This window comes from Vipera berus (genome assembly GCF_964194415.1).
Source record: "Vipera berus genome assembly, chromosome: 10".
Lineage (NCBI taxonomy): Eukaryota > Metazoa > Chordata > Lepidosauria > Squamata > Viperidae > Vipera > Vipera berus.
The window spans coordinates 22,869,937-22,897,850 of NC_138213.1; the positions used below are offsets into that span (position 1 = coordinate 22,869,937).

Consider the following 27,914-nt stretch of genomic DNA (forward strand, 5'->3'; position numbering starts at 1 on the left):
AAAGATCTTGACAAACTTGAACAATGGGCCCTATCCAACAAAATGAGTTTCAATGTGGAGAAAAGCAAAGTTTTACATTTAGATAGGAAAAATCAAAGGTACAAGTACAGATTGGGCAAGACCTAGCTTAAAACAGTAACTGTGTGAGGGACCTTGGAGTCCTAGTGGACGATCACTTAACCACGAGCTAGCAGTGTGCAGCAGCAGCTGAAAAAGCTAATACAATCTTGGGTTGTATAAACAGAGGCATAGAATCAAGATCACGTGAGGTATTAGTACCGCTTTATAAAACCCTAGTAAGACCACATTTGGAATACTGCAGCCTAGTTTGGTCACTATATCATAAAAAAGATGTTGAGAGTTTGGAAAAAATTCAGAGAAGAGCAACTAAGATGATCCAAGGCCTGGAGACTAAAACGTACGAAGAACAGCTGCAGGACTTGGGTTTGGCTAGTCTAAAGAAAAGAAGAAATAGGGGTTACATGGTAGCAGTATTCCAGTATTTGAGGGGCTGCCACCAAAAAGGGGCGGTCACCAGAGGGCAGGACAAGAAACACTGGTTGGAAACTGATCAAAGAGAGAAGCAACCTGAAATTAAGGAGAAACATCCTGACAGTGAGGACAATTAACCAGTGGACCAGCTTGCCTTCAGAAATCATGGGCGCTCCATCACTGGAGATTGTTAAGAAGAGGCTAGACAGTCTCTTGTCTGAGATGGTATAGGTTCTCCTGCTTGAGCAGGGGCTGGACTAGAAGTCCTCTGAGGTCCCTTCCATATTCTATTCTATTCTATTCTATTCTATTCTATTCTATTCTATTCTATTCTATTCTATTCTATTCTATTCTATTCTATTCTATTCTATTCTATTCTATTCTATTCTATTCTATTCTTGTAAACATTTTAATGTTTACCTGTTAATTACTGTCACAGGATGTTCTTCTACAGACAGATCTAAATGGAGAGCGGAGAATGGCCTGCAGTTTCACTTTCGTGCATCTTCTGGCAGCTCCATTTGCAGCAGGGAGGCCAGCCAGGATCGCTTCCCTGTGGGCTTAGCTGCCTGTCTCTCGGGAGGCTCCCAGGCCTGGTTGTGGGAAGGCAGCAGCAGCTGCTGCTCCCGTGTGCAAGAGGGGCAAACACTGCAGCTGCTGGAGGAAGCAGCCTAGACAAAGGCCTCCTTAGGCCACCTGCTGCCAGGGGCCTTCTGGCCACCCAGGCCTCTTCCCGCCAGCAGGGACAGGAGGCGAGCAGGCTGGGACACTGCTCAATCAGGCGGAAAACGCCACAGGGGGAAAAGATTTGGGTCATCTTCCTCCTGGCGGCACAGCCCACTGAGGGACCCCCGGCTGCCCTTCCCCATGATGGCCCTCCGCTAATGCCCCCCCCCGGGAGGAAGTGCCTCCAGACACCCAGGGGGGATGCAGGGGAGGCGTCCCGCGGGGTCCAGCTCCACCCCACGGAAGGCGGCTCTCGGGCCCCTGCGGGGAAGAGGGGCTGCTGGGGGGCTCTTGCCTTCGAGCTCCGGCCGGGGAGGCTCTTCTGCGGGGAGGGCGCGGGGGACGCGCAAAAGGGGCCGTTGCACCCGAGGGCTCCTGGGCAACTTTGGCCAATTGCACCTGCGCATACGAGACCCGCAAAGGCGAGAGCGGAGGGCCGCCCTGCCCTCCCTGTCCGTCGCAGAGGAGGCGAAGGCCCGACTGGCCCCGCCGGCCCCCGAGGCGCAGCGCTTCCCGGGCGGAGGGCAGCCGCCACCCCGCCTCGGCCGGCGCCCCTCCTGCTTCCCCCCAGGCCTTGAACTTCTCCCATTGGGCGCAGGGCGGGGCAGCTCCGCCCGCCGCCTCTTTTTTACAACTCATGTGCCGCTTCCCTCTCACTGTCGGCCTCCCGGTGGCTCTTCCCGGCCGGCTTCCCGCCCTGCCCCGCATGGAGCTGGACTGGGCGTGCAGCCTCTCGGTGTGGCTGCTGTTCCTGGGCAGCCTGGCGGTGCGGCTCCGGCGCTCGGACCTGCTGCTGAGCCGGCGGCTGCTGCTGCGCGTGGGGCTGCTGGCCGTCCTGCAGGCGCTGGGCCAGGCCGTCCTGCCGCTGCCCCTCGGCGCCGCGCTCACGGCGGCTGCCTGCTGGCTCGTCTCGGCCAGCGCCGCCCGGCGGAGGCGCATCCCCGCGGGGGGGAGAGCGGTGCTGGTGACAGGTGAGTCCGCGGGCGCGAGGCCCTCCCCTCGGGCCGAGAGCCGACGGGCAGCGCCGCCTTCGCCTGGGGAGAGCCGCCGGCGCTCCCGCCCAGCCGTGTCCCGGAGCCGCGCCGGAGAGAGCTCGCCGGAACCGAGAGGAGGATGCTGGCGCCGGCGAGGCGCGCCGGCGGCCCAGAAACGCGCACTTACGTCCCGCGGCCCAGAAGGGGCCCCTCCGCCGCGGGGGACCGAGCGGGGCGGCGGGCGAAACGCTCCCGGATCCAGCGCCCCGTCTGAGCGAGAGCCGCCCGCCCTGCCCCGCGCCTCGGTCCGGCGGGGACTGGCCCAGACGGCTCCTTCCCGGCCGTCGCGAGCCGCCTCCTGGCGGACGGCGGCGGCGGCGAGGTCAGCGTGCCCCCGACGGCCCCGGCCGCGCGCTGAGGGCCTGGCGGGCGGGGGCCGAGCGGGGCTCGCCCCGTCAGGTCGGTTCAGGCGCCGGCGGCAGCCGAGACGTTGCCGGTGGGAGCCGGATCCTACGCGGCTCCTTCGGGGAAAGAGGTCGGGCGGGAAAGGTCAGGCGCGCCCTGGGGCCAGGCGGGAAGAACGCGGGGCCGAGAGCTGGGGCGGCGGGCGGCCCTGATGCCGGATCCCTAAGGGCACGCAAGCCGGAGGAGGGGCAGGGCCCGGCCAGAGGAAGCCCCGCGCAGGCTGAGCCCCCCTGAGTTCAGAGGGGTCCTGTCCCCGGATGCCTAAGGATCTGGCGACTCAATTAGGCTGCCTAAAGAACCCCCCCCCCCGTGGAGGGTCCGGCTTGCCTCGGCCCGTGAGGATCCACACCCTTGGGTGGAAGAGACCAGCGGGCGCTGAGGGGTCAGCCGTGGCTTGGTGCAGCCTTTTTCTCCCTGCCCAGCCACATGGCCGCTGTTGCCCCTTCTTTGCTCCCTCAGATGAGCCCCTCCGCCAGGAAACCCGTCCGAAAGAGAAAAGGCACCCCTTGAGTAAGGACACCTACTTTCTCCAGAAGAATTTACAGACTAGCAATTTGTATAAATCTATTGGCCCTCTGGCTGCAGGCGGCTTTGCTGCAGGTGATATCAGCTGGTGAGAGACCCCAGTCTCAGGTGCAGCCTTTCTGAATGAGAACAAGTTTGGGGAACTGGGCCTCAAGGAGCAGTTTGGTTGGTGGGGAAATTACAGTTACTAACTCTGCCAAAAAATGTGGGATAGACAGCATCACCACCAGATGGATTCATACTGGTTGACCAACTGCACTCAGGGTGCAATCCTCAATGGAAGTGCATCTACATGGAGGGAAGTATGCAGTGGGGTACCTCGAGGCTCGTGTTTTTGGGCCCAGCACTCTTCAACATCTTCATCAATGATTCGGATGAGGGGATAGATGGGGAACTCATAAAATGTGCAGATGACACCAAGCTAGCAGGAATAGCCAACACTCCAGAAGATAGGCTTAAGATACAGAAAGATCTTGATAGACTTGAACACTGGGCGCTGTCTAACAAAATGAAATTCAGTGGTGAAAAAAGTTAAGGTTCTACATTTAGGCAGGAAAAACCAAATGCACAGGTATAGCGTAGGTGGTACCTTGCTCAATAATAGTAACTGTGAGAGGGATCTTGGAGACTCAAGTAAACAATCACTTAATATGAGCCAGCAATGTCCTGCAGCTGCCAAAAAGACCAATACAGTCCTAGGCTGCATTATCAGAGGGACAGAATCAAGATTACATGAAGTTGTATTGCTTTATAATTTATTGGTAAGATCATACTTGGAATATTGCATCCAGTTCTGGTCACTACAATGTAAAAAAGATGTTGAGACTCTAGAAAGAATGCAGAGAAGAGCAACAAGGATGATTAGGGGACTGGAGGCTAAAACACATAACGGTTGCAGGAATTGGGTATGTCTAGTAGTTTAATGAAGAGAAGGGGGGACATGATAGCAGTCAACAAAGAAGAGGGAGTCAAGCTATTTTCCAAAGCACCTGAGGCCAGGACAAGAAGCAATGGATGAAAACTAATTAAGAAGAGAAGCAACCTAGAATTAAGGAGAAATTTCCTGATAGAACAATTAACCAGTGCAACAACCTGCCTCCAGAAGTTGTGGATGCTCCAACACTGGAGGTTTGTGAGAAGAGATTAAACAACCATTTGTTTGAAATAATATAGGGTTTCCTGCCTGAGAAGGGGGTTGGACTAGAAGACCTCCAAAGTCCCTTCCAAATCTGTTACTCTAGTATTCTATTATTCTGCATTTAGAGTGTTAATTTTCTGGTGCAAAGACCTTCAAAAGGAAAACAGGGAATGCTTTTCGAGGCAATGCGCTACCAGGCAGCTGTACGTACAATTCTTCCTGTGCTTTCTGATGGGGTCATTTGGAGGTTTTTGACCTCTAAGTCAGAGCGGTGTATTATTCTGGCAGCTGGTGAGCTTGCTTGCGTTGACAGCCTGGGGTCAGCAGTCAGTTGGAGCCCCAGGGAGCATCCAGAGGACGCTTCTCTGATGCTGCTGGCAGCCGGGTTCAGGAAAGGCTGCGCTCAAGCCAGATCAGCTCTCGACTGGGACAGATGCTTGGAGGGGGCCATCTGCTTTTTATGGTCAGCTCTGGTTTTCCCAGGAGAAAAGAGAGTGGAACACTGATTAGACACATCTGGCCTTGGGGCGCATTAGCTGCTTCTGGTCCACGCCGTTGCACAGCTTGTTCCCAGGTCAAAGGACACAGACTCCAAAAATGCCAAAGTGCTATTGCAGACTCTCTTCAGCGATTCTGGCAGGTTCTTTGTGTCCAAGAAGACAAGTTTAGAATAGTTTCTGGCCAACTGGGTGAAGCCCATTTGCTTGGGGCTGCTCCTCCCGCTGTGCTGCTCTAGGTCCTAATGCCTGCCAGTGATTGGAGTGCATTTGGTTTTGATTAAGAACAGAAACCTGCACAGCTCAGGCTTGCAACGTTAGTTAGTCTCTGCTTAGATCAGGTTCTAATGTGTGTGTGTGGGGGAATATATTTGATCTCTTTGGCTAATAAAGAAATCATTGGGGTAGTATAATCTTTTATGTGTGCTTTGATCTCTCAATTCTTTCACTCTCCTCATTCTCTAGACTGTTTTCTTGGTTGGTGCAGTGAGATGCAGGGCGATGACGGTTCCAGAAATTCAGCCAAAGAAATTGGGGTCCTGCTTGAAAAAGAATCTTTCAAATAAGTGAATCCTGAATTTGAAAGGAGTCGCAAAGCTCATGGGAACCCCGACAAAAGCCTTCAAACTCCTCTCCTCTCTGGGCCATGAGCTCCCTGCCAAAGGACGTTTTTTCTAGGATTCATGCAGAATCAGCCTTCCTGTAAGTCAGGTGCTCCTATTCTCTCTCCATCCTGGAGTGAGAGTGAACAGGTCCTGACCACCTGACTTTTCAGATAGTTCAGCAAGGCTATATATGTCCCCCTCAGTCATATTTCCTTCTCTTTCCATGCCCCAGGATAGTTTTCATTGCCTTCCTCTGAGTCCTAATTTCTCAAAATCCACTACATGACTGGAACAGGACTCAAGATGGGAGGTGACCAAAGCAAAATGCAGGTAGTCCTCAAATTATGACTGGTCATTTAAGGACAGTTCAAAGTTATGACAGGCCCCCTAAAAGCACTTACAACGTGGATGCGAAGGCCGGGCCCCCTTCCCATGATCGCAAGATTGCGTGTTTTTTTTATTAAAAAGTTTTATCATACATTTTATCTTTAACAAACCCCCCTACCCCTCCCCTATCCCTCCCTCCTTACCCCTCCCCCCCTCCCCCCCCCGACTTCCCAGAGCTAAGTACAAGGTATAAAAAACAGAAAAAAAAGAATCATAAACAACCACATGCTAACAACCGTAAACTCTAAAATCTATCACTCTCTAGCTCATATAGAATAACTACAAACACTATTAATATAAAATCTTCATTTCAAAAAAAAAAAAAGATTTAGGCAATCTAGCATGACTTGGGACGCGCTTAAAAGCTCCAGCCTTGTCCATCTGTACATCCAAAACACCATTCCAATCCCCCATAAAAATAACAGATTTATAATCCAACTGGGTAAGCTTTGTATAAAGTAAACTAAAAAAGTCAGCTTGTTGTTGATTAGGAGCATATAATCCAACTAAAAGCGTCTTTTTGCCTTCTAGCAGCAGCTCTATCATAACGTATCTTCCATGCTTATCTGCTTCAATTAAGTCTGCTGTTAAAGCACTTTTAACATAAACAACCACTCCATTTTTCTTATTCATTGCAGAAACAACAAATCGCGTACCCAACCTTGAGTTCAGTAAATACCGTATATACTTGAGTATAAGCCGACTCGAGTATAAGCCGAGACCCCCAATTTCACCCCCAAAAACTGGAAAAAGTTGGTGACTTGAGTATAAGCCGATCCGCCGTTCTGCAAGCCTCCGCCGCCGGCTGCTTCGTTCCGCAGCGGAAAGAAGCAGGCAGGCTGCTTCGTTCCGCAGTGGAAAGAAGCAGCCTGCTTCGTTCAGGCTGCTTCGTTCCACAGCGGAAAGAAGCAGGCAGGCAGGGGGCGGAGGAACGGAGACCCGGCGACGTTTGGGGAGGTTTGGGCGCCTCTCCAAATATCCCCAAACGTCGCCGGGTCTCCGTTCCTCTGTGCCCTGCCTGCCTGCTTCTTTCCACAGCAGAAAGAAGCAGGGAGGCAGGGGGCGGAGGAACGGAGACCCGGCGACGTTTGGGGAGGTTTGGGCGCCTCTCCAAATATCCCCAAACGTCGCCGGGTCTCCGTTCCTCTGTGCCCTGCCTGCCTGCTTCTTTCCACAGCAGAAAGAAGCAGGGAGGCAGGGGGCGGAGGAACGGAGACCCGGCGACGTTTGGGGAGGTTTGGGCGCCTCTCCAAATATCCCCAAACGTCGCCGGGTCTCCGTTCCTCTGTGCCCTGCCTGCCTGCTTCTTTCCACAGCGGAAAGAAGCAGGCAGGCAGGGGGCGGAGGAACGGAGACCCGGCGACGTTTGGGGAGGTTTGGGCGCCTCTCCAAATATCCCCAAACGTCGCCGGGTCTCCGTTCCTCTGTGCCCTGCCTGCCTGCTTCTTTCCACAGCGGAAAGAAGCAGGCAGGCAGGGGGCGGAGGAACGGAGACCCGGCGACGTTTGGGGAGGTTTGGGCGCCTCTCCAAATATCCCCAAACGTCGCCGGGTCTCCGTTCCTCTGTGCCCTGCCTGCCTGCTTCTTTCCACAGCAGAAAGAAGCAGGGAGGCAGGGGGCGGAGGAACGGAGACCCGGCGACGTTTGGGGAGGTTTGGGCGCCTCTCCAAATATCCCCAAACGTCGCCGGGTCTCCGTTCCTCTGTGCCCTGCCTGCCTGCTTCTTTCCACAGCAGAAAGAAGCAGGGAGGCAGGGGGCGGAGGAACGGAGACCCGGCGACGTTTGGGGAGGTTTGGGCGCCTCTCCAAATATCCCCAAACGTCGCCGGGTCTCCGTTCCTCTGTGCCCTGCCTGCCTGCTTCTTTCCACAGCAGAAAGAAGCAGGGAGGCAGGGGGCGGAGGAACGGAGACCCGGCGACGTTTGGGGATATTTGGAGAGGCGCCCAAACCTCCCCAAACGTCGCCGGGTCTCCGTTCCTCCGCCCCCTGCCTCCCTGCTTCTTTCTGCTGTGGAAAGAAGCAGGCAGGCAGGGCACAGAGGAACGGAGACCCGGCGACGTTTGGGGATATTTGGAGAGGCGCCCAAACCTCCCCAAACGTCGCCGGGTCTCCGTTCCTCCGCCCCCTGCCTCCCTGCTTCTTTCTGCTGTGGAAAGAAGCAGGCAGGCAGGGCACAGAGGAACGGAGACCCGGCGACGTTTGGGGATATTTGGAGAGGCGCCCAAACCTCCCCAAACGTCGCCGGGTCTCCGTTCCTCCGCCCCCTGCCTCCCTGCTTCTTTCTGCTGTGGAAAGAAGCAGGCAGGCAGGGCACAGAGGAACGGAGACCCGGCGACGTTTGGGGATATTTGGAGAGGCGCCCAAACCTCCCCAAACGTCGCCGGGTCTCCGTTCCTCCGCCCCCTGCCTCCCTGCTTCTTTCTGCTGTGGAAAGAAGCAGGCAGGCAGGGCACAGAGGAACGGAGACCCGGCGACGTTTGGGGATATTTGGAGAGGCGCCCAAACCTCCCCAAACGTCGCCGGGTCTCCGTTCCTCCGCCCCCTGCCTCCCTGCTTCTTTCTGCTGTGGAAAGAAGCAGGCAGGCAGGGCACAGAGGAACGGAGACCCGGCGACGTTTGGGGATATTTGGAGAGGCGCCCAAACCTCCCCAAACGTCGCCGGGTCTCCGTTCCTCCGCCCCCTGCCTCCCTGCTTCTTTCTGCTGTGGAAAGAAGCAGGCAGGCAGGGCACAGAGGAACGGAGACCCGGCGACGTTTGGGGATATTTGGAGAGGCGCCCAAACCTCCCCAAACGTCGCCGGGTCTCCGTTCCTCCGCCCCCTGCCTCCCTGCTTCTTTCTGCTGTGGAAAGAAGCAGGCAGGCAGGGCACAGAGGAACGGAGACCCGGCGACGTTTGGGGATATTTGGAGAGGCGCCCAAACCTCCCCAAACGTCGCCGGGTCTCCGTTCCTCCGCCCCCTGCCTCCCTGCTTCTTTCTGCTGTGGAAAGAAGCAGGCAGGCAGGGCACAGAGGAACGGAGACCCGGCGACGTTTGGGGATATTTGGAGAGGCGCCCAAACCTCCCCAAACGTCGCCGGGTCTCCGTTCCTCCGCCCCCTGCCTCCCTGCTTCTTTCTGCTGTGGAAAGAAGCAGGCAGGCAGGGCACAGAGGAACGGAGACCCGGCGACGTTTGGGGATATTTGGAGAGGCGCCCAAACCTCCCCAAACGTCGCCGGGTCTCCGTTCCTCCGCCCCCTGCCTCCCTGCTTCTTTCTGCTGTGGAAAGAAGCAGGCAGGCAGGGCACAGAGGAACGGAGACCCGGCGACGTTTGGGGATATTTGGAGAGGCGCCCAAACCTCCCCAAACGTCGCCGGGTCTCCGTTCCTCCGCCCCCTGCCTCCCTGCTTCTTTCTGCTGTGGAAAGAAGCAGGCAGGCAGGGCACAGAGGAACGGAGACCCGGCGACGTTTGGGGATATTTGGAGAGGCGCCCAAACCTCCCCAAACGTCGCCGGGTCTCCGTTCCTCCGCCCCCTGCCTCCCTGCTTCTTTCTGCTGTGGAAAGAAGCAGGCAGGCAGGGCACAGAGGAACGGAGACCCGGCGACGTTTGGGGATATTTGGAGAGGCGCCCAAACCTCCCCAAACGTCGCCGGGTCTCCGTTCCTCCGCCCCCTGCCTGCCTGCTTCTTTCTGCTGTGGAAAGAAGCAGGCAGGCAGGGCACAGAGGAACGGAGACCCGGCGACGTTTGGGGATATTTGGAGAGGCGCCCAAACCTCCCCAAACGTCGCCGGGTCTCCGTTCCTCCGCCCCCTGCCTCCCTGCTTCTTTCTGCTGTGGAAAGAAGCAGGCAGGCAGGGCACAGAGGAACGGAGACCCGGCGACGTTTGGGGATATTTGGAGAGGCGCCCAAACCTCCCCAAACGTCGCCGGGTCTCCGTTCCTCCGCCCCCTGCCTCCCTGCTTCTTTCTGCTGTGGAAAGAAGCAGGCAGGCAGGGCACAGAGGAACGGAGACCCGGCGACGTTTGGGGATATTTGGAGAGGCGCCCAAACCTCCCCAAACGTCGCCGGGTCTCCGTTCCTCCGCCCCCTGCCTCCCTGCTTCTTTCTGCTGTGGAAAGAAGCAGGCAGGCAGGGCACAGAGGAACGGAGACCCGGCGACGTTTGGGGATATTTGGAGAGGCGCCCAAACCTCCCCAAACGTCGCCGGGTCTCCGTTCCTCCGCCCCCTGCCTGCCTGCTTCTTTCCGCTGTGGAAAGAAGCAGGCAGGCAGGGCGCAGAGGAACGGAGACCCGGCTTCGTTTGGGGACTTTTGGGGAGGTGCGCGCGCACCTCCCCAAACCTCCCCAAACTTCGGCAGGTCTCCGGACGGCGGTGGCTTGGGAGAGGTGAGCGCGATCCCGGAAGCTCCAAAGCCTCGGCCGCGCACAAGTCCTCAGTAAGTTTTTTTGTTGACTGGAGTATAAGCCGAAGTGGAATTTTTCAGCCCAAAAAGTGGGCTGAAAAATTCGGCTTATACTCAAGTATATACGGTACTTTTGATCCACAACCCTAATATACGTTTCTTGCAAACATATAACATCTATCTTGAATTGTTTTAAATATTGAAAAACTTTCTTCCTCTTCTGTGGTGAATTTAGTCCATTAACGTTCCAAGTTAAAAATTTAGTTGTCATGCATATCATCCCAAAGCTCTTAAAGCGCTGCTCTGATAGGACTATCTTTTTTAGGCCGTGCTCCTCCCACTGCTTGGCTATAAGTACGTTGTGAAAGTTCCATAGGCATCTGCTGATCTTGTTCTTTTATTTTTTATTTTTTAATCGTTTTAAAGCAGCACGCGTCACCCTCTGCTCTCTAAGATCATCCAAAGAAGTTGTAGCTTGATCTCCTCCAGCACCGTTCACCTCTGTCTGTCCATCTTCAACCTCTTGATGTTCTCCTTCTCCAGATCTCTTTGCAGCTTCCAAAAGTAATAATGGGGTTGCTTTTAAAACGTTATTATAAAAATCACGCGCCTGCATCACAGTAACCAAACGGTACCTTTTACCTTCATGCATCACCATCAACCCAACTGGTTCAGATGGGAGATCCCAAGATTGCGTTTTGATGCTTGGCATCCGGCTCACATTTATGGTGGTTTGCAGCATCCCATGGTCATGTGACCGTGATTTACGATGGTTTTTGCTGGAAACTGGCTTTTGCTTCTGGCTTCCAGGCAACAGTGGGTTTGCTTAACGACCACAATGTTGGCTTTACAACTGCAGGATTGGGCCAATAAGATGACTGACCTGATTTTGCACCCTTTTTGACTCAGTTCATTAAGCAAACAGCATGGCTGTTAAGCAAACCAGTGCTACACTATGGATTCAGTTTTCACCAAAACCATCATAAAATTTGGCCACATGACTGCGGGATGCTGCAAAGGGACGTAAATGTGGCCTGGTTGCCGAGTGCCTAAAATTCAGCCACGGGACTCTAGAGGGAACCCAACCATCAGAAATTCTTATCTGGTGGCAAGCAGTCCCCCAGGAGATCCGTCGTAACCTTGAACAGTTCCCAAGTGACTGGTCTTAATCGAGACTGTACCTCCTTTTTTCTACATGTTCTTGGGGGAATGTCTACAAATAAGTTTTAAATTTCTCCTTCTTTAGCAACTCCCACCTGTCTCAGCTTCTTTTTCTGTTATGAGGGGATCCCCTGATTGTTGTCACCTCACTGGTTTCTAAGCCAAGAAACGTGTTCTGACCTTTGATTTCCCTTAAAACAAAATCCTCCCATGCTTATGTATTTTTTATTGATTGGTATCTAGACAAGGGAGGAACCTCTTTGCCTTCTTCACTCTGGGAAGGAGAAAATTTGTCAGGAAGACAAGTCAGCATCAAATCTCCTGGGGAGCTTCCACCACGGGAAAAGATAAGAGGTTAAAAAAAAACAAGATTATTCTTTTGGTGAGTTTTTAGTGCCTGAAAAACCTGCAAACTCTTAGACAGCAGATAGTTTGGAGATGCTGGGGAGGGTGACAGATCCCAAACGTGCTCCAGACGGAAAGTAGAGGCGGTGGGCCTGGGACTCCACCGACGGTGCCTGCCTGGAGCTGGCAGCCCTTCTGTGATGGCACTGCCTGGGCAACACAGCCCCAGAGCTTGGGCCACTCAAAGCCCCAAGAGCAGCTGCAGCTCTGCCCAGGAGAGAAACCCATCCTCCCTTCCATAAACATCCGTCCCGTCCAGCTGATGGATCTGCTTGAAAGGCTGTCCTGCAATGGTGCCTGCTTAGCTGGCAAGACGCAGACTCAGTTATTGATGGTCCCTGAGTGAGGAATCATGCTGTCGTCACAGTGGCAGATGTGAGTCAGTTTTGGTGAACTTTTAAAGAATTCATATTTATTTATATATTTTATTAAAATTTTTTGCCACCCATCTTCCCTATAACTGGGTGACTTACGGATTTTAATTATTATTATTTCTGCAACCGATTAGCCATAATGTACAGATTATTATTGCTGCTGGCCATGGGATTAGAAGTTGGGCACAGCAATCCCTGCCTCAGGAGATGTTACACGTTACTTAGGGAAGCTTCCTGTTCTTGCTCTTTGGAATTTGGAATTGTCAGACTGAACTTTCACAGTTTAAGGGACATGATCAAGACTGAAGGATTGCCGGCTTCCTTGTGTGGAATAGAATCAAACTTGGAATCAGAGAATCAGAGGGCTGGAAGGGACTTTGGAGGTCTTCTAGCCCAACCCCCAGCCCAAGGCAGGAGTCCTTATTCCATCCCAGACAAATGGTTGCCCAATCTTTTCTTGGAGGCACAGCCACAGCTCCAGGAGGCAAGCTGTTCTATTGGTTCATTGTTCTCAGTGTTACAAAATTACTTCTTAGTTCTAGGTTGGTTCTCTCGATAAGTTTCCACCTGTTACTTCTTCTCTTGCCCTCAGATGCTTCGGAGAATAGGGCTCTTTGTGACAGCCCCTCAAGTATAGAGGACAGCTATCATGTTACCCTAATCCTTCTCTTTGTAGGACTAGCCATACCCAGTTCCCCTAACTGTTCTTCAAATCTTTTAGACTCCAGCCCCCTAATCACCTTTGTTGCTCTTCTCTGCACTCTTTCCAGAGTCTTTTTTGTATTGTAACGACCAAAACTGGGTCAGTATTCTAAGTGTGACCTCACTGGTGCAGTGTAGAGCAGGGCTATCATTTCCCATGATCTTGATGTTGTCCCTCTGTTGATGCAGCCCAAGACTGCATTGGTTTTTTTGGCAGCTGATATCAAATAAAATTATTCCAGAATACTTTGGACTGGAAGAAAAAAGCAGTTCAATTCTACAAATAAAACTAGATTGCTCACTGGAAGCACTTCATAATGCAGCTAACGTTAACTATTCTGAGCACATAATGCAAAGCAAGAGTCTTGGAGAAAGCTCTGAAGCAAATCAACTCTGAGGCTGGCTAGATACTTCCACTGATGACGCAAGCAGGACTTAACAAGAACTTAGAGAAATAGTTGTAGACAGACAATCCTGGCAAAATGTTATCCGGTCACAACTAGTTGCAAGGGACTAACAAACTTCTCCACCATCACGACTGAAGAATAAAGAACAAAGAGCAAAAGGATGCTTCCCTGAAAAACTTCCTCCTTCCCCTCTGTCAAGGGCACTTTGGAGCTAAAAAGGTCACATGACATTTGGCGCAGAGGAGAAGTTTAGAGGGTGTGTGTGTGTGAGTCGACCTCCCCTTTGGCTCAAGGGCCCCTTCCTCTGGGCCAGGATCAGGAATGGCTTCAATCATCCTTAGGTGAAATTATATTAGCGACTGAGATTCTTCTTTCATTTTGTATTTAATGTTCCTTCTAATGTGAAAATTCACATTCTTAGATTTAAATGAGGGTGTTGGTGTTATCATGGTTTGGGGTAGGTGCTTTTGCCTTCTTTGCTGTACAGGAAATTTTAGCAGAGAGCAGCATCACCAGCCACCCTGAGGGCTCCCTCTTCCAAACCCATCGCAGATTTTCTAGGTTTTTAATTGTGTGATCAAATGTGCATCCTCCAAAGCGGCTTGTTAAAACGTGTAACTAAAGGTCTGATGCTTGTCTGACTGCTGAGCCGCTTTGCCAGCCTGGTGTGCCAGGAGTCCTGCCTGCCCTTGTTCCGGAGAAGAGCGTTGCAAGGCTAGTGCAGGAAAAGCAGGAATGCCTGTGCCGTGGACGGAGAATCCAGCCCTCCCTCGGAAAGCCCTGGTGGGCAGGAAGGGAAGGAGGGCCCGGAGAAGCCGCGGCTCCTTTCAGCACCAAGGAGAGCTGCAGGGGGGAGCGTCCTCCGCAAAGGGAGAGGCAAAGGCTTTGGGGATCCCTTCTGGGCACCACATTCCTCACGTAGGATTTTTTTTTATATCCCGCCCTTCTCCGAAGACTCAGGGCGGCTTACAATCTAAGCACAAATCAGGATCCATTCTTCTTGCGGGGGTGTGTGTGTCTGTTGAGCAGCAGGTAGTGGAGCAGAGAACAGAGACGGCCCCTCGGCTGAGCTGAGAAGTTCAGTTTATTAGATGTGGCTCCCACAGGTTCTTTGCCATATGTGGGGCTACCCCCCCACTCCTCCATCTGTGCTCAGGAGTCCAAATCCCTGAGGCAGCAGAGATTTGTCTGGTGGAAATCTTTTCAGCTCCGAGGCTTCCCTACTCAGTCCCTGACCATATCTTCACTAAATCAGCTAAAGCTGAAGCAGAGAAGCCTTTGGCAACTTGGCACATAAAAGGTCTGAATCTCAGTCAGCAGGAATACCTCGCTAGAATCAAAGGAAGCCAACTTTGGCGTGGCAGGAGAAAAAAATGCTCAAAAATGGGCCAGTGCAGAGAAGAACGATTCTTCACAGATTACCTGAGGCACAATGGGGCTGAGTGTCCCAGCTCCAGCCTCCCCCCAGTCACGGCCCAGAGCAACCCCCAGCCCGCTTTTCTGTAGGAGCGCCAAGCATGCAAACACCCACAAGTGATGCTCAATATACTTTGTTCCAGAGAAGAAAATGCAGCAAGACTGCCCTTCCTTCTTTCTGGGTGATCTCCTCTTCTTAAACTGCGTGCACAGAGCTGGAGGCCAAAGGTCTGCCTGACTGATGAGCAGAAAAGAAAGGTCATGCCCTTGAACCCGAGGCTCTGCTTCTGTCGAGGCTGTTAAGGATTGCATTTGCCTTGTGGGGAGCTGCGTCACAGCCGTGGCCCATCTTTGGCTAGGACACACTGGGGCCTCGGGCACAATCCCCACCTTATTTTTCCAACTTAAATGTAATATAGAGATTGGCCAAAATTGCCAAAATACATGGTCTTGTACTGCTTAGAGATTGACAGTGATGATGATTGCTTTGGCTTTTATTATTATGAGGGCAATTTGGAAATAAACCTCTGTTTGGTTATCAATGGCAGACGCAGATACAGAACTTTTATTATACACATTAGAAAACTACAACATTCAAATTGTGGCACTTGTCATAATGTCTCACAAGGTTTGAAATGCCTTAGTCATCGCTCAGCACCAAATCTGGGCTGGTGGGGGTTGATCAAAAACGTCCCCATGGAACTGCTTCAAAAGTTCTTGGGTGAGTCTAGCGGTGTGCGGGCGAGGGTTATCGTGAACCAACACCACACTGGAAATGGTGCCATAGAAAATCCCGCCAAATGTGAAGATGCCAAAGGAGTAACTGCTAGTGAAGTTCATGGAGCGTGGTTCGACCAGCAATTCAGAAGTCTACCGTGAAACGTTACGAAAACTCAAACGAGCCATCCATAACAAGCATCAGGGCCCGCTGACTTCCACTGTGATGTTGGTTCACAATAATGCTCGCCTGTACACCACTAGACGCACCCAAGCACTTTTGAAGCAGTTCTGTTGTTTTTTATCATGCCCCCTCATAGCCCAGATTTGGTGGTGAGCGACTATTTCTAAGGAATTTCAAACCTTGTAAGATGTTGTGACAAGTGCCTCAATTTGAATGGTGATAATGTCAAAATGTAATGTTGTAGTTTTCTGTTTATAATAAAAGTTCTGTATCTGCGTGTCTGCCATTGATAACCAAACAAAAGTACACAAATGAAAGGTCTAAGTAAACAAAAGAGAGTTAAAGTAACAAATTTTGAAATGCTGAGCAGGTTGGAATCAAGACCAGCCATCTCTGGGAGGACTGAGCAGATTCTACCAGGGTGGGAGGCTGTGCATAAGGACTAAGGGAGCTGCTGAACGGTTGTGCCCCACATACCTGCTCCCCACTGCTTGGATTGGTGACCTCTCACAGTTTCTCTTGGCGAGGGCGAACTGCTCCAGCTGTTCCTTTGGGGAGAGCTTCCTGCAAGCCCTCCAGGGTCTTCGGCTGACCACCAGCATTGAGCTGACTCCCTGGAATTTAAAAGACAACCAGCATGGGCTCTCGGGACCTGTGTAATGCACTGCTCTCACTGGCAGATGCTAAACTTGGAGTGATCTTCAAAGGCAGCCCCCTGAAAAGCACATGGCGGTGGTCTAGCTGGGTGGGGTTGAGGGCAGCAGTTACTGTGGCAAGAGTTCCCTGCTCCGAGAGGTGAACCTGTCCTTCCAGGCCAACGCTGCTTGTCAAGAGACAATCCAGTGGGAGAACAGCGGTTGGCTGGCCTTTTTCTTGTCCTCGCAGCCTCTGGGCACTGGGATTGGGCTTCAAAACCAGTCTGACCTGGACTGGTGAGAGGAGCTGGTAGCGTCAGCACCCTGATGATATTGAATTCCTGATCTTCGGGTAAACCCTGCAAGTGGCTTCATGGAAATGCAAAAGAGATGGGAAAGAACTGGACTCCGTGAAAGATTGGACATTAAACCAATTTCTCCTGTCCCCCCAACTGGATACTCGACAATCAGTGTTGGAGCCGTGAAATTGGACACTTTTTCTCTAGTCTTCAACTTGTCTTTTCAGGGAAGGAGGTGGAGGTGTGGTCAGCCTGCAGCCCCAGATATGAAGCCTTTTCAGCCAGGATTTTTGGACATTGATCATCCTTGCAGAAGATTTCCAGCAGGCTCAGGATGGAGCTCCAGGATGTTAGCAGCTTGTGATCCCATCAGTCCTGGCGTCCTTCTGGATGGGCTCAGGGGGTGTGGAGTGGGAGGCACTGAGGAACTCAATGTGCCTGTGCCAAAGGTGTTGTGCGTCTGTTTCATCTTTTTCTCCATGACAGTTAAGAAAAAAGATGGACAAAGCTGTGAGGAAAATATGGGAAGCTGCTGTTGGAAAACAACATTGTTTTCCACGCAGAACCATGTGTGATTTGTGCCTCACTAGAAAATCCTGTGGCATACTGTTTTTTTTCTGGATACATCGACTGGATTCACAAAATACACTAAATTAAATCCAGATGAACAAAATACAACTGCTGACTACTTCACATTCTGGGCCGTTCCCAATCAAAGAAACCACACAGTGACATACTGTATTGGCCAAGACAAAGGCTGTGTTTCCACAACAAGCTGAGTTAAAAATTACCAGGCACACAACAGTTGGATGGAGTCCTCAATGGGCAGAGGGGCCACCAAGGGTCTTCCCAGCCACCCAAAAAGAGACAGAGGGGTGCTGGAGGCTGTGCGGGCCCTGGCTCTTCAGTGGTTCTGATAATGACCTGGAAGGAGGGATGGTGGTTAAATTTGTAAGTGACATGTATAATGTAGAGAAGTGGTGAACAATGGGACAAAATGAGCAAGAAGAAATTTAACTGGATGGAAGGCATCTGGGAAAATCATTAAAAGACAAAAGAAGGAGGGGGGTGGACATTGGCCTGGCAATAGTACATGTGAAAAGATCCGGGTGTTCTAGGTAGTCACAAGTAGGACATGGATCAATAGTGTAATGCAGCTGCTAGAAAGGCAAAACTATTTTGGGATGCATAAACAGGAGCATCAGACTCAGTTCAGGGGAAGGCCTTATCCCCCGTGGCTGCTTTGAGCAGGGCCCTCTCGGGATGACAGTCCAGTTATGGACACTGCGGTGTAAAACAACAGCGATGAGCGGGTGTCGGGGCAGAGGAGGGCAACAAGGCAGTGAGGGGCCTGGAGGCCAAGTCCCACGAGGGACAAAGAAAGGGACTGGGTGCGTTTGGTTGGAGGAAGAGAGAACTGAGGGGATAGGTGACAGTCTTTGGATGTCTCAAGGTTGATGTGCAGGAAGGAATGGGCTTGGCCTCTGTTTTTCTGGAGGGCAGGCTTGTGTTTCTGGTGGCTGCCTCAGGAAAAGGCCCATCCCCATCACTGGAAGCCTTAAAACAAAGGCTGAGTACCCAGAAGGCTCTTGTGGATTGGCACCAAGCAACAGGTGGAACTAGCTGACCTCTGATGTGAAGTCTGAAATTGCAGTATAAGCATTATTTTACAGCCTCATTTGTTCCAACGAACTGACAGAACCATTAATATATGCTTATACATGTACTAGAAATCTGGTGCAACATTAAAATTTAACAGAAGAAAAGGTCTAGAATCTTCTAGGTCTAGAATCTTCTATCCCAAGTGAAGTAGCTCCAAAAAAAATGACCAAATTACTTTAAGATCATCTCCTTTTTTTCAGAGAAAGAATGTCCAGCTCAGATGCTGACAGATAACAAAACGAAATTCAATGGTGAAAAATGTAAGGTTCGATATTTAGGCAAGAAAAACCAAATGCACAGGTATAGTTTAAGAGGTACCTTGCTCAATAATAGCAGCTGTGAGAGGGATCTCGGAGTCCTAGTGGAAAATCACTTCAATACGAGCCAGCCATGTGCTGCAGCTGCCAAAAAAGCCAATACAGTGCTAGGCTGCATTAATAGAGGGATAGAATCAAGATCACATGAAGTGTTAATACCATTTTACAATGCTTTGGTAAGGCCACACCTGGAATACTGCATCCAGTTTTGGTCACCACAATGTAAAAAAGATGTCGAGACTCTAGAAAGAGTACAGAGAAGAGCAACAAAGATGATCAGGGGACTGGAGGCCAAAACATAAGGAACGGTTGCTGGAATTGGGAATGTCTAGTCTAATGAAGAGAAGAACGAGGGGTGACATGATAGCAGTCTTCCAATATCTCAGGGGCTGCCACAAAGAAGAGGGAGTCAAGCTATTCTCCAAAGCACCTGAAGGCAGGACAAGAAGCAACAGATGGAAACTCATCAAGGAGAGAAGCAACCCAGAACTAAGGAGAAACTTCCTGACAGAACAGTTAATCAGTGGAACAACCTGCCGCCAGAAGCTGTGAGTGCTCCAACACTGGGAGTTTTTAAGAAGAGACTGGACAACTATTTGTCTGAAATGGTATAGGGCAGACATGTCAAACTTGCGACATCACTTGACGTCGAGAGACGTATCGGGACTATTTTGCCATTGCCGGCAGTGAGGTGGGGGTGGCTTCTGGATGACACATCTGGCCCGCGGGCCAGCAGTTTAACATCCTTGGTATAGGGTTTCCTGCCTGAGCGGGGTGGTGGTGGACTAGATGACCTCCAAGGTCCCTTCCAACTAACTTACTTACTTATTATTATTATTATTATTATTATTATTATTATTAATTATTATTATATTTCATCAAAATATGCAGGATTCTAAAGCATCTGCTTGTCTAGCAGCCTCTAGAAACACAGCTGCTGACAGCTGGCCTTCGAAGGCTGCCCCAGGGTTACTCACTCTCCTCAGAAGCATCTGGGGCACTTGAAGGAGCAGCCGTGGGGCCTGGCTAACATCCACCATCAGTGGGTGGCCTCACATGGTTTCTTCTCCAAGGCCATCACACTGACCTTCCAGAGGAAAACCAGTAAAAATGTAGAGATGACCCAGGTGGGTTCATGGATGAGATGGGGTCCCATTCCAGGTTCTGTGAAGCAGCCGAGAGCTGACCATACTGGAAAGAGGCCTTTGTGACAGGGAGAGAATTGAGAGTCTAGGAGACCCCAAATGTTTCAGGGTCATCTCTCTCCTATAACACTCTTACAACTGGAAGGTTGTGTGAAGAAAATTGAGAGGTAGACGGCATCATCTGTGAAGAGCAGTTCTGAAATTGGCCAGAATGGGATCCTGCTGGAAAACAAAGGCACGCATTTAGGCATATATTTGTTTGCTCTCCCATCGCTGGCTGCTTTGGGGCAGATTATTGCAAACATCAAAGCACTGCTCTGCCTCCAGCATCATTCTTCCTTTGGTCTTCAGCTCAAGGATGGCCCTGGTTTGGCCAAGGAGAGAAAAGGTCCCCTGGGCCAGTCGGGCTGGTTTTCTGCCCTTTGGGTGGAAATGTCAGGCTGAGGGAGTGGCAGCCGGTGTGCACACAAGACTGCAGCACCCTCTGCTTGGCGTGCTGGCAGCTGGCCGACAGCTGTTAATGGTTAATGTTGCCACAAATCTGCTGGAGAAGGAAGTTCTATCACCATACCTATCAGAGGGGGAAAGAACATCCTGTTCCTTGCTGGCCCCAGATTGTTTTCATTCCTCCCCCTTTCCCTCCTGCTTGGCGTGAGAAAGTCAAGTCCTCCCCTCCTTGCCCTCCTCTGGAAGGAGTGCCCCCCTCCCCGCGCCGCCAGTTTCTCCACTCATGTGAGGCCGCCTTGTCACTCCTGGGCTGTGGGTTGGAGGCCAAGAGCAGCTGCTTGGAGCCCAGGAGAAAGGACAGGCTGTTTTCAGTGTTGCAGGTCACAGGCATGGAGTGCAGTCCCCCCCCCCCGCCCAGCAAGGGAAGCAGTCTCAGACCTTTCCCCCCCCCCACCATACATCGCAGTTTCAAGGGTTTCCTGACCTGAAAACCAGCCACTTTCCCCGCCTTTCTGAAATGGGGCTGGTTGTAATTTAAGCAAGAAAGTGTGATGGGTGCAGTTCGGAGGCTCTGCCTTTCTCCCGGTGGTGGCTGAATCCCAGAAAGAAGCAACCCTGGGCTCCTGGACAGGCTTCCGCATGGCACCATGAAGACGCTGGTTGCTGTGTGCCACACTCTTTGTTGCATGAAGTGACTGGTTTTCTGGGCATGCTCGGTATCCTGTATCGTACAACTAATTCATGCTTGCACCTTCCAAGCAAGCTGCAATAGTGGTATAACTATAATAGCACGTTGATTAGAGAGGGGTTAACAAATTGAGACAAATTCCTCATTCCCTCAGCTTTCGACTGGTACACGAGCCATTCCTAGGCTCAGTGGCTGGTGAGAAACCTCAGTTCCGTGTTTGATCTGCTGCCGTGGTTCATAAAAGCCGCGGCGGCTTTGAACGATTTGTGGCAGGCATGGAGGGGAAAGGCAGGCCAAAGACCAAAGGCGCCTGCGGTCAGTGGGGACCGCAAGCCACTCAAGCAAGGCAAGTGCAGGTGCCTGAGGCCCAGCCGACAGGCACGAGGGCTTTGGTCCCAGAAGGTGCCTTTCACCTGCTGGCCGAGCTGGAAGGGAGGGTCCCTCGTCAGCCGGGGCTGAGCACTGCCTCTGCAGCTGCTCTGGAAGATCCTTTGGGAACTTGTGGTTTTTAATGCTGATTTTATTTCCTGACATTATTTTAATGCTCGCTTTGCTTATTATTAGGGGATGCGGTGGCTCAGTGGGTTAGGACGCTGAGCTTGTCGATCTGAAGGTCGGCAGTTTGGCGGGTCGAATCCCGAGTGCCGCGTAGCAGAGTGAGCACCTGTTACTCGTCCCAGCTTCTGCCAACCTAGCAGTTCGAAAGCACGTAAAAATGCAAGTAGAAAAATAGGGAACACTACGGTGGGAAGGTAACAGCGTTCCGTGCGCCTTTGGCGTCTAGTCATGCCGGCCACATGACCACGGAGACGTCCTCAGACAAACGCTGGCTCTTCGGCTATGAAACGGAGATGAGCACCGGCCCCTAGAGTCGGAAACGACTAGCACGCGTGTGCGGGGGAACCTTTACCTTTACCTTGCTTATTTTATATTTTGGTCCTTGACCTTTTGTTCTTAACATTAAAGGTATATTTCTAGGCTGCTCCAAGTCATCTTGAAGCTGCCCCCCAAGGGGGTGGGGGTGGATGTGGTGAGGGCCTCTCCTGCCCTCCTGTGCTCCAATTAATGTCCCTTTTAGGCCTTCTGGGAAGCGTCTCTCTTCCGTGGGCTGTTCCTGTCCTGGCTCAGGGTCCCCCTTGCCCTAAATTGAAAGCAAAAAGTTACTGGTGAGGAGGCAAGTGGAGGAACATTGGGAAGAGCTGTGGATGTTGGTAATGAAAGCCCCCCCCCGCCCTTCTTCCAGGCAACTGATGAGTAGAGTTCATTTAACGGTGCACAGAGATGGCAACTATTTTGTGCTACAGCTAGAACTGCTTCCATGTGAGCCAACTGGTCAAGTGAGGCTTTGTTGGCCTTCCCATCATTTCCACAATCCTGGCTCAGCCCATTTGGGAATGGGGCCATCTGGGCACACGAAGCATCAGGGCCTCTGTTTTGGGGCTGCTATCAGAGTCCATCCCTCCCATCTCCCCCCACCAGCCGAAGCCCGAAGTGAGTCTGGAAAGCTCTGGAAGGAGGAAGGAAGGGCTCTCCCGCAGCTGAGCTCCAGGGGCTCTTCCATAATCAGCCTGACACCTTTGACAGGGCGCCCACAAGGCCCTCTACTCAGCCCGAGGTGTGACACACAACACAAGGCCAGCCCCCTTGTGGTGTCAGCCTATCTCGGAAGTGCTGGTTTTTGCAGATGAAGCCAGGCAACTGCGGGTCCCATCATCTTCCTGGTGCATCTTTCTTAGTGTTGATGGTTGTTTTGATGCTATTCTTCTTCTTCTACTACTTTTTGTTATTAGATTATTTGGCTCAGTCAAGGATGGAATATTGAGACTGACAAAATGATGGCTTTGGCATCAGTCAGTTCAGAGCTTTGTAATGCTTTGGGGACTCCAAAATAGTTGCAAAAAAATAACAATGAAAAGTCAAAAAAGTTGTCAAAATAGAGAACCTGGTTGATATTGTCTCTTGTCATTCTCTCACTTCCAGGATTGAGGTGCTCATTTCATTTTTTTCTCCCTCTCTCCTGCCCTTTCTAGTGCTGTTTACAGGAAAATTCTTACGGAGGAAAATTCAAATGCAGAGTCCAAACTGTTTTGAAAACCTGGATGATTTCCACGTTCTGCATGTTCCTCCCGCCTCGTGTCTCCCGGGGCCCAATGAGGAGATCTCTGGCATTTAGTAATACTGTACAAATACATTCCATGGGGGAGTAGACCTTGTACCTCACCCAAATTAAGTGTTTTTAAATCTCCATCATTCTCAGTAGGAAAGTTTATAGTTAATTATGTTGAAATTAATTCCTAAGATTTTCATTGTGACTATTCAGTGCATTTAAATGTCTCCATTTGACTTGTAATTAATCTTTGTTTAAAAATTGTGAAAAACCACAAAGATTCTTGGAAGCCTTATGGATAAAGCGTAATCATCCCATAATTGATTCCCCTCCACATATTGATATGTCCCTCCTTTGTGCTTTCATCTTTTCTGTCTTCAAAATAACCATGTAAGGTCATCCCTAGGTGAGGTGGGGCAGGACGTCTTGTCCAGCATTCCCACTGCTCCCTTTATGGCCCCCAGGATGCGATTCCGGCTTTGGGAAGGCAGCTGCCCAGCACCTGGACAGGCTGGGGCTGACCGTCTATGCCAGTGTGCTGGACCTGAAGAGCTCTGGGGCAGAAGAGCTTCGGCAGACGTGTTCCCCACGGCTGACTCTCCTGCAAATGGATCTCACTAAGGCGGAGGACATTCAGCAAGCCTTGCAGTTCATCAAGGCCCAGACCGGAAGGACAGGTAATCGGAGCTCAGCAGCAGTCACTCAGCGCCCATTGTCAGCTCTTGGTTGCATAGAAGATGCCATCCCCGTTTGCTCAGAAGTAGGAATCCCTCTTTCCCAAGAGGTTGTTCCCCAGGGATCATCTGACTGAGGGATGAGGATCATAGAGAAGTGGGAAGACCACGGCTGGCCTTGAAATGGTGTCCAGTCACTGGCCTATAAATGCCAAAGGAGAGTGCCCCTGAATTTCTTGTGCCCATTGACCTACGGCAACCTTCCTTCCCCAATGTGCTGGCTTCCAAGGTCTCCTTGCTCTTGGACACATCTTTTGCTGTTTCCACCCAGGCCGGCCAGCGTCTCCTCCTGGGGGGACTTGAGCGGAAATGTTCTGCAGCCACTTTTGTACTGAGGAGGGTTCTGCCCATCAGCACAGCCCCGTAGAGGAAACGATCGGAAAATAGTCCCCAGGGTCACTGTTGGGGATTAATAGTTTTCATGAGGCAGACTCCATGTTTTGCTTAATTCCCCCCCCCCACCTCCTCCTTTGCTCTCTCAGGGCGCAGTGAGCATTTCCATACTTCTGTTTTGTTTCAACGGGCAGGTCTCTGGGGCCTCGTGAATAACGCTGGGTTCAATGACACCATTGCCAGTGCAGAACTGACACCGCTGCCTCACTTCCGCACCTGCATGGAGGTGAACTTCTTTGGGCCCTTGGAGCTGACCAAAGGGCTGCTGCCCCTGCTCCGCTCATCCCGTGGCAGGATCGTCACAGTCAGCAGCCCGGCGGGTAAGGGGGCCCTTCAGAAAAGAGGGCTTGCTCAGGCTGAGCCCCCCCGGAGGGCGTTAGGTCTACGAACAGAGTGGCTGCTCAGCCACCTGGAAAACAAAATTTAGTTTTCTGATTCTGTTTTCTTTAGCAGATCCTTCTGAGGGCCTTATCTGCAACTTTATTTGCTAGAAATATATTTTCCCCCCCACACACACACACACCACCCTGGGACTACAACAGGTTGCCACAGCAACATGTTTGTCCAGAGACTCATCAGAAACAGGAGATCCTTATTTGGCCCGTTAACAGATCAACCCAGCCTTGCTTTACCTAGTACAATATCTGGTTTGGTGCATTGTGTGAACCAAGGTCCTTGTGGCAAGCATTGCACTCCATGCAGTTAAAATTGCTGGCCGTTTCCCCGATCCATTCAGAGGGTTCTCACCAATAATAGTGACCCATGGAGATCTCTGGGGAGGAGGCATTGCTACTGGGGGCCTTGAAGCCTTCAAGAGGGCCGATGCTCTGCAAGGCTTATTTGTGTTCCCCCAGGCAATATGCCCTACCCCTGCCTGGCCAGCTACGGTAGCTCCAAAGCAGCTCTCAGCCTTCTGATGGACACCTTCTGCTGTGAGCTTGCACCCTGGGGAATCAGAGTGAGCGTGATTTTTCCAGGGTACTTCAAAACAGGTAAGGCTGAAAATACTTGAAAAATGCTTTGCTCTGTACCATTGTCGGTCTACTGCAGGATGAAGGCCTCTTCCGTAAGTTTCCAACCAATAGTCCTGGGCTTTCCCTTGCCAACTTGGCCCGCCATACTGGCTGATGTCATCTCTCCATCTTGTTTTAGGTCTCTTCTGGACGCCTTTTATCAAGTGGGACCCTTTCTAGGACTGCCTTGGTCCACCTGCCGTCAGTCCTTCTTGCTATGTGACCCGCCCATTTCCATTTCCATCCTTTTTACTCTCTTGGTGCTGTCGTATATTTTCATTTATCCTCTGATGTATGTGCAGGTCTTTCTATTTTGTCTTGTAATGCTGAGCATGGCTCTTTCCATGGCTCTTTATGCCACTCCTAGCTTTTGTATCGATTGTGAGGTTAGTGTCCATGTTTCACTGGCGTATGTTAGAGGGAGCAGGTAGCACAGACTGATTGAAAACTTTTCTCATCAGGCCGAGGGGAAGATTGTTCTTGAAAATTATACTTAAGTTTCCAAATGCCTGCCAACCACATTTAACAATTTCCTTTATTTCATCACCTTTCATTGAGATCTGTTGGCCAAGCTATACAGCATGTAGTGGTCTATTATGTCTAGGTCTTCTCCAGATATATTTTTTCTTTCTTTGGTGAATTTATTAAACATAACCTGGCTCTTTTTCAGGTTTATTTTTAAGCCAAATGGTTCTCTGCTTTGTGCAGCTCTTGTATGTGTCTTTGTAGCTCTTCTGGGTCTTGTGAGAAGAGAACAACATCATCTGTAAACCTTAACGTGATTTAAATAGGCAACGTTGATTTTTGTTCCATCTTTTGCCCAGTTTGCAAAATACTTCTTCAAGGCAGGCTGAGAAAAGGATAGATGATACTATTGTATCATCTCGTTCTATGTTGATTTCCACTTTAAGATCATTAAGGCAAATTAATGATGGCTGTGCTATGTATTAATATGCGCATTTGCCCCCAAAATAGAAACTCAACATACACTAAATGATTGCGAGAATGCTGCATGCTGCATGGAGCAAAGGGAGCAGGCAGGCAACCATCTACTGTCATTTAAAAATGCAAACCGAAATTCTTGGAAGACCAAGCTTTACAATAGCAACTGTCCCTGTTTTGTAGACACCAGCCTTTTCCAATCCCTTTTTTGAGAGTAAGCTCTGCTCCTCTCTCCTTTTCCCTGATTTACAACAGGTGGCAGCTGTAACCCCGAGTACTGGAAGGAAAGGAAGGACCAGCTCCTTTCAGCATTACCTGCTGACCTTCTGGAAGCTTACGGGGAGGAGTATCTTGAGGAGATCAACAGGCAATTTGTGAACTTCATGAAGATGGCTGTGGAGGACCTAAGCTCTGTGGTGGACAGCATCACTGATGCCCTCCTTTCCACCAAACCGCTGCTAAAATACTACCCCGGGAGAGGCCTGTGGCTCATGTACTTCATCCACCATTACCTCCCTCACTCAGTCCGGGACCTTTTCCTGAAAACCTTTTTCATCAATCCAAAGCTGCCCCAGGGATTGTGTCCCCAGGCCTGCCACACACCCAAGGCGTTGTGAGAGCTGCTTGGGCTCTTTTGCACCATCACCAGAGAAACTCGGGAGAATATTTCCTTGGAAGGCACCTCTTTCTATTCCACCTATATCCAGCTAGTTAGAAGGGGAATTTTGTCCTATAGAAACAGGCCAGTGCATTTTTTTTCAGTTCTGAGGGACAAATCCTGTGTTTGCCTCCTTGGGGGGGATGGGAAGCACATCTGCCCTGGTCCTGTATGCAAGGCCTGAGATACCTGGATGTGGATAGAAGCAGCATCCTTGCTAAACACGTTTATTTGGACTTTCTTCCCTCCCTCCCCCCCCCCCAATGTGCCAAAGGAGAGGTCAGAAGCTGCTGCTAGCCAAAACAAAGAGCTTCTGAGCACCTCTAGTCTACCATATACCTCCTTAAAAGTTGCCTCAAGTGAACTAAGCTACCTTCTCTTGCCACTTGCTGGACAGGGGCTGACCTCAAAGACGTGGCCTTTGGCTTCTTGATGAGCCAGCCTGCCTCTGTTGCCTGGGCCAGTTCTCTGCAGCAGCAGCAGCAGCCCTCATCACTGTGCAGGGACACCATCGATGTGACCTCACCGGTGAGCCAATGGCCTGCCGTTTTTTTCCCCAAAAGGAGCACAATTGTATTGTTCATTAAATAAAAAATATTTCATTATTTGACTGGATATTGTGTTTTACTGGGAACCATCAAGATTTTAAGCAGACTAGGGGAAGAGTTCAGCTCTCCTCCCAGCACCAAGAACCTTCTCCTGGCTCCGATCCCCCTTAAAAAGGCTCTTGGCCAGAGAAGCGGTGGCTGCCCACCCCCAGAACCAGGCAGCCCCCTTGCAAGCTAAGAGGAGGGCAGGACCGTTTAGGGCTCCTCAATGAAAAGTTCCTTAGCGCTGGCCTTTGCTTGTTCTGGTAACGGGCATCTAGCGTGACTCTCATGTGCAACACACGTGTTCAGCTTTTCTTATTTGCTATGCTGTTGCTAGAGTTCTATTCCACAACGCAGCAGAGCAAATTTAAGATTTCATCTTTTCCGTAGGTCAAACAATTTCCGTTTAACTAGGAAATAAGAGTTGGAATGGACCTTGGAGGCCTTCCAGTCCAATCTCTGCCCAAACAGGAGACCCCCCCCCCCGCCCAATACCATTCCAGACAAATGGTTGGCCAACATCTTCTTTAAAGCCTCCAGTGATGGAGCACTGTTAGTAAGTTAGCAAGCAGAGTTAGGATTAAGTTCGGTATAAATCGCTTTTATGTTGAGGCTTTCATCTGGCCCACCCATTGCAAACAAACCTTACTGGGGTTTCTTAAACCCCACCAACCCATTTCCCTCTGCAGGGCACCTGCCAAGTCAGCTGGCTCTCCTGAAA

General features: G+C 51.1%; 1 protein-coding gene across 1 annotated transcript; it reads left to right on the forward strand.

Annotated features, from left to right (window-relative positions):
* Positions 1-1,924: 1,924 nt before the first annotated feature.
* HSD11B2 (hydroxysteroid 11-beta dehydrogenase 2) lies at positions 1,925-26,752 on the forward strand (the record flags this gene model as incomplete). The annotated part of the gene is made up of 5 exons (XM_081335734.1): positions 1,925-2,189; positions 23,328-23,540; positions 24,125-24,310; positions 24,845-24,982; positions 26,201-26,752. The coding sequence occupies 5 exons, from the start codon at positions 1,925-1,927 to the stop codon at positions 26,560-26,562; spliced, it is 1,164 nt and encodes a 387-aa protein (XP_081191860.1). The 3' UTR covers positions 26,563-26,752.
* Between the last annotated feature and the right edge of the window lie 1,162 nt (positions 26,753-27,914).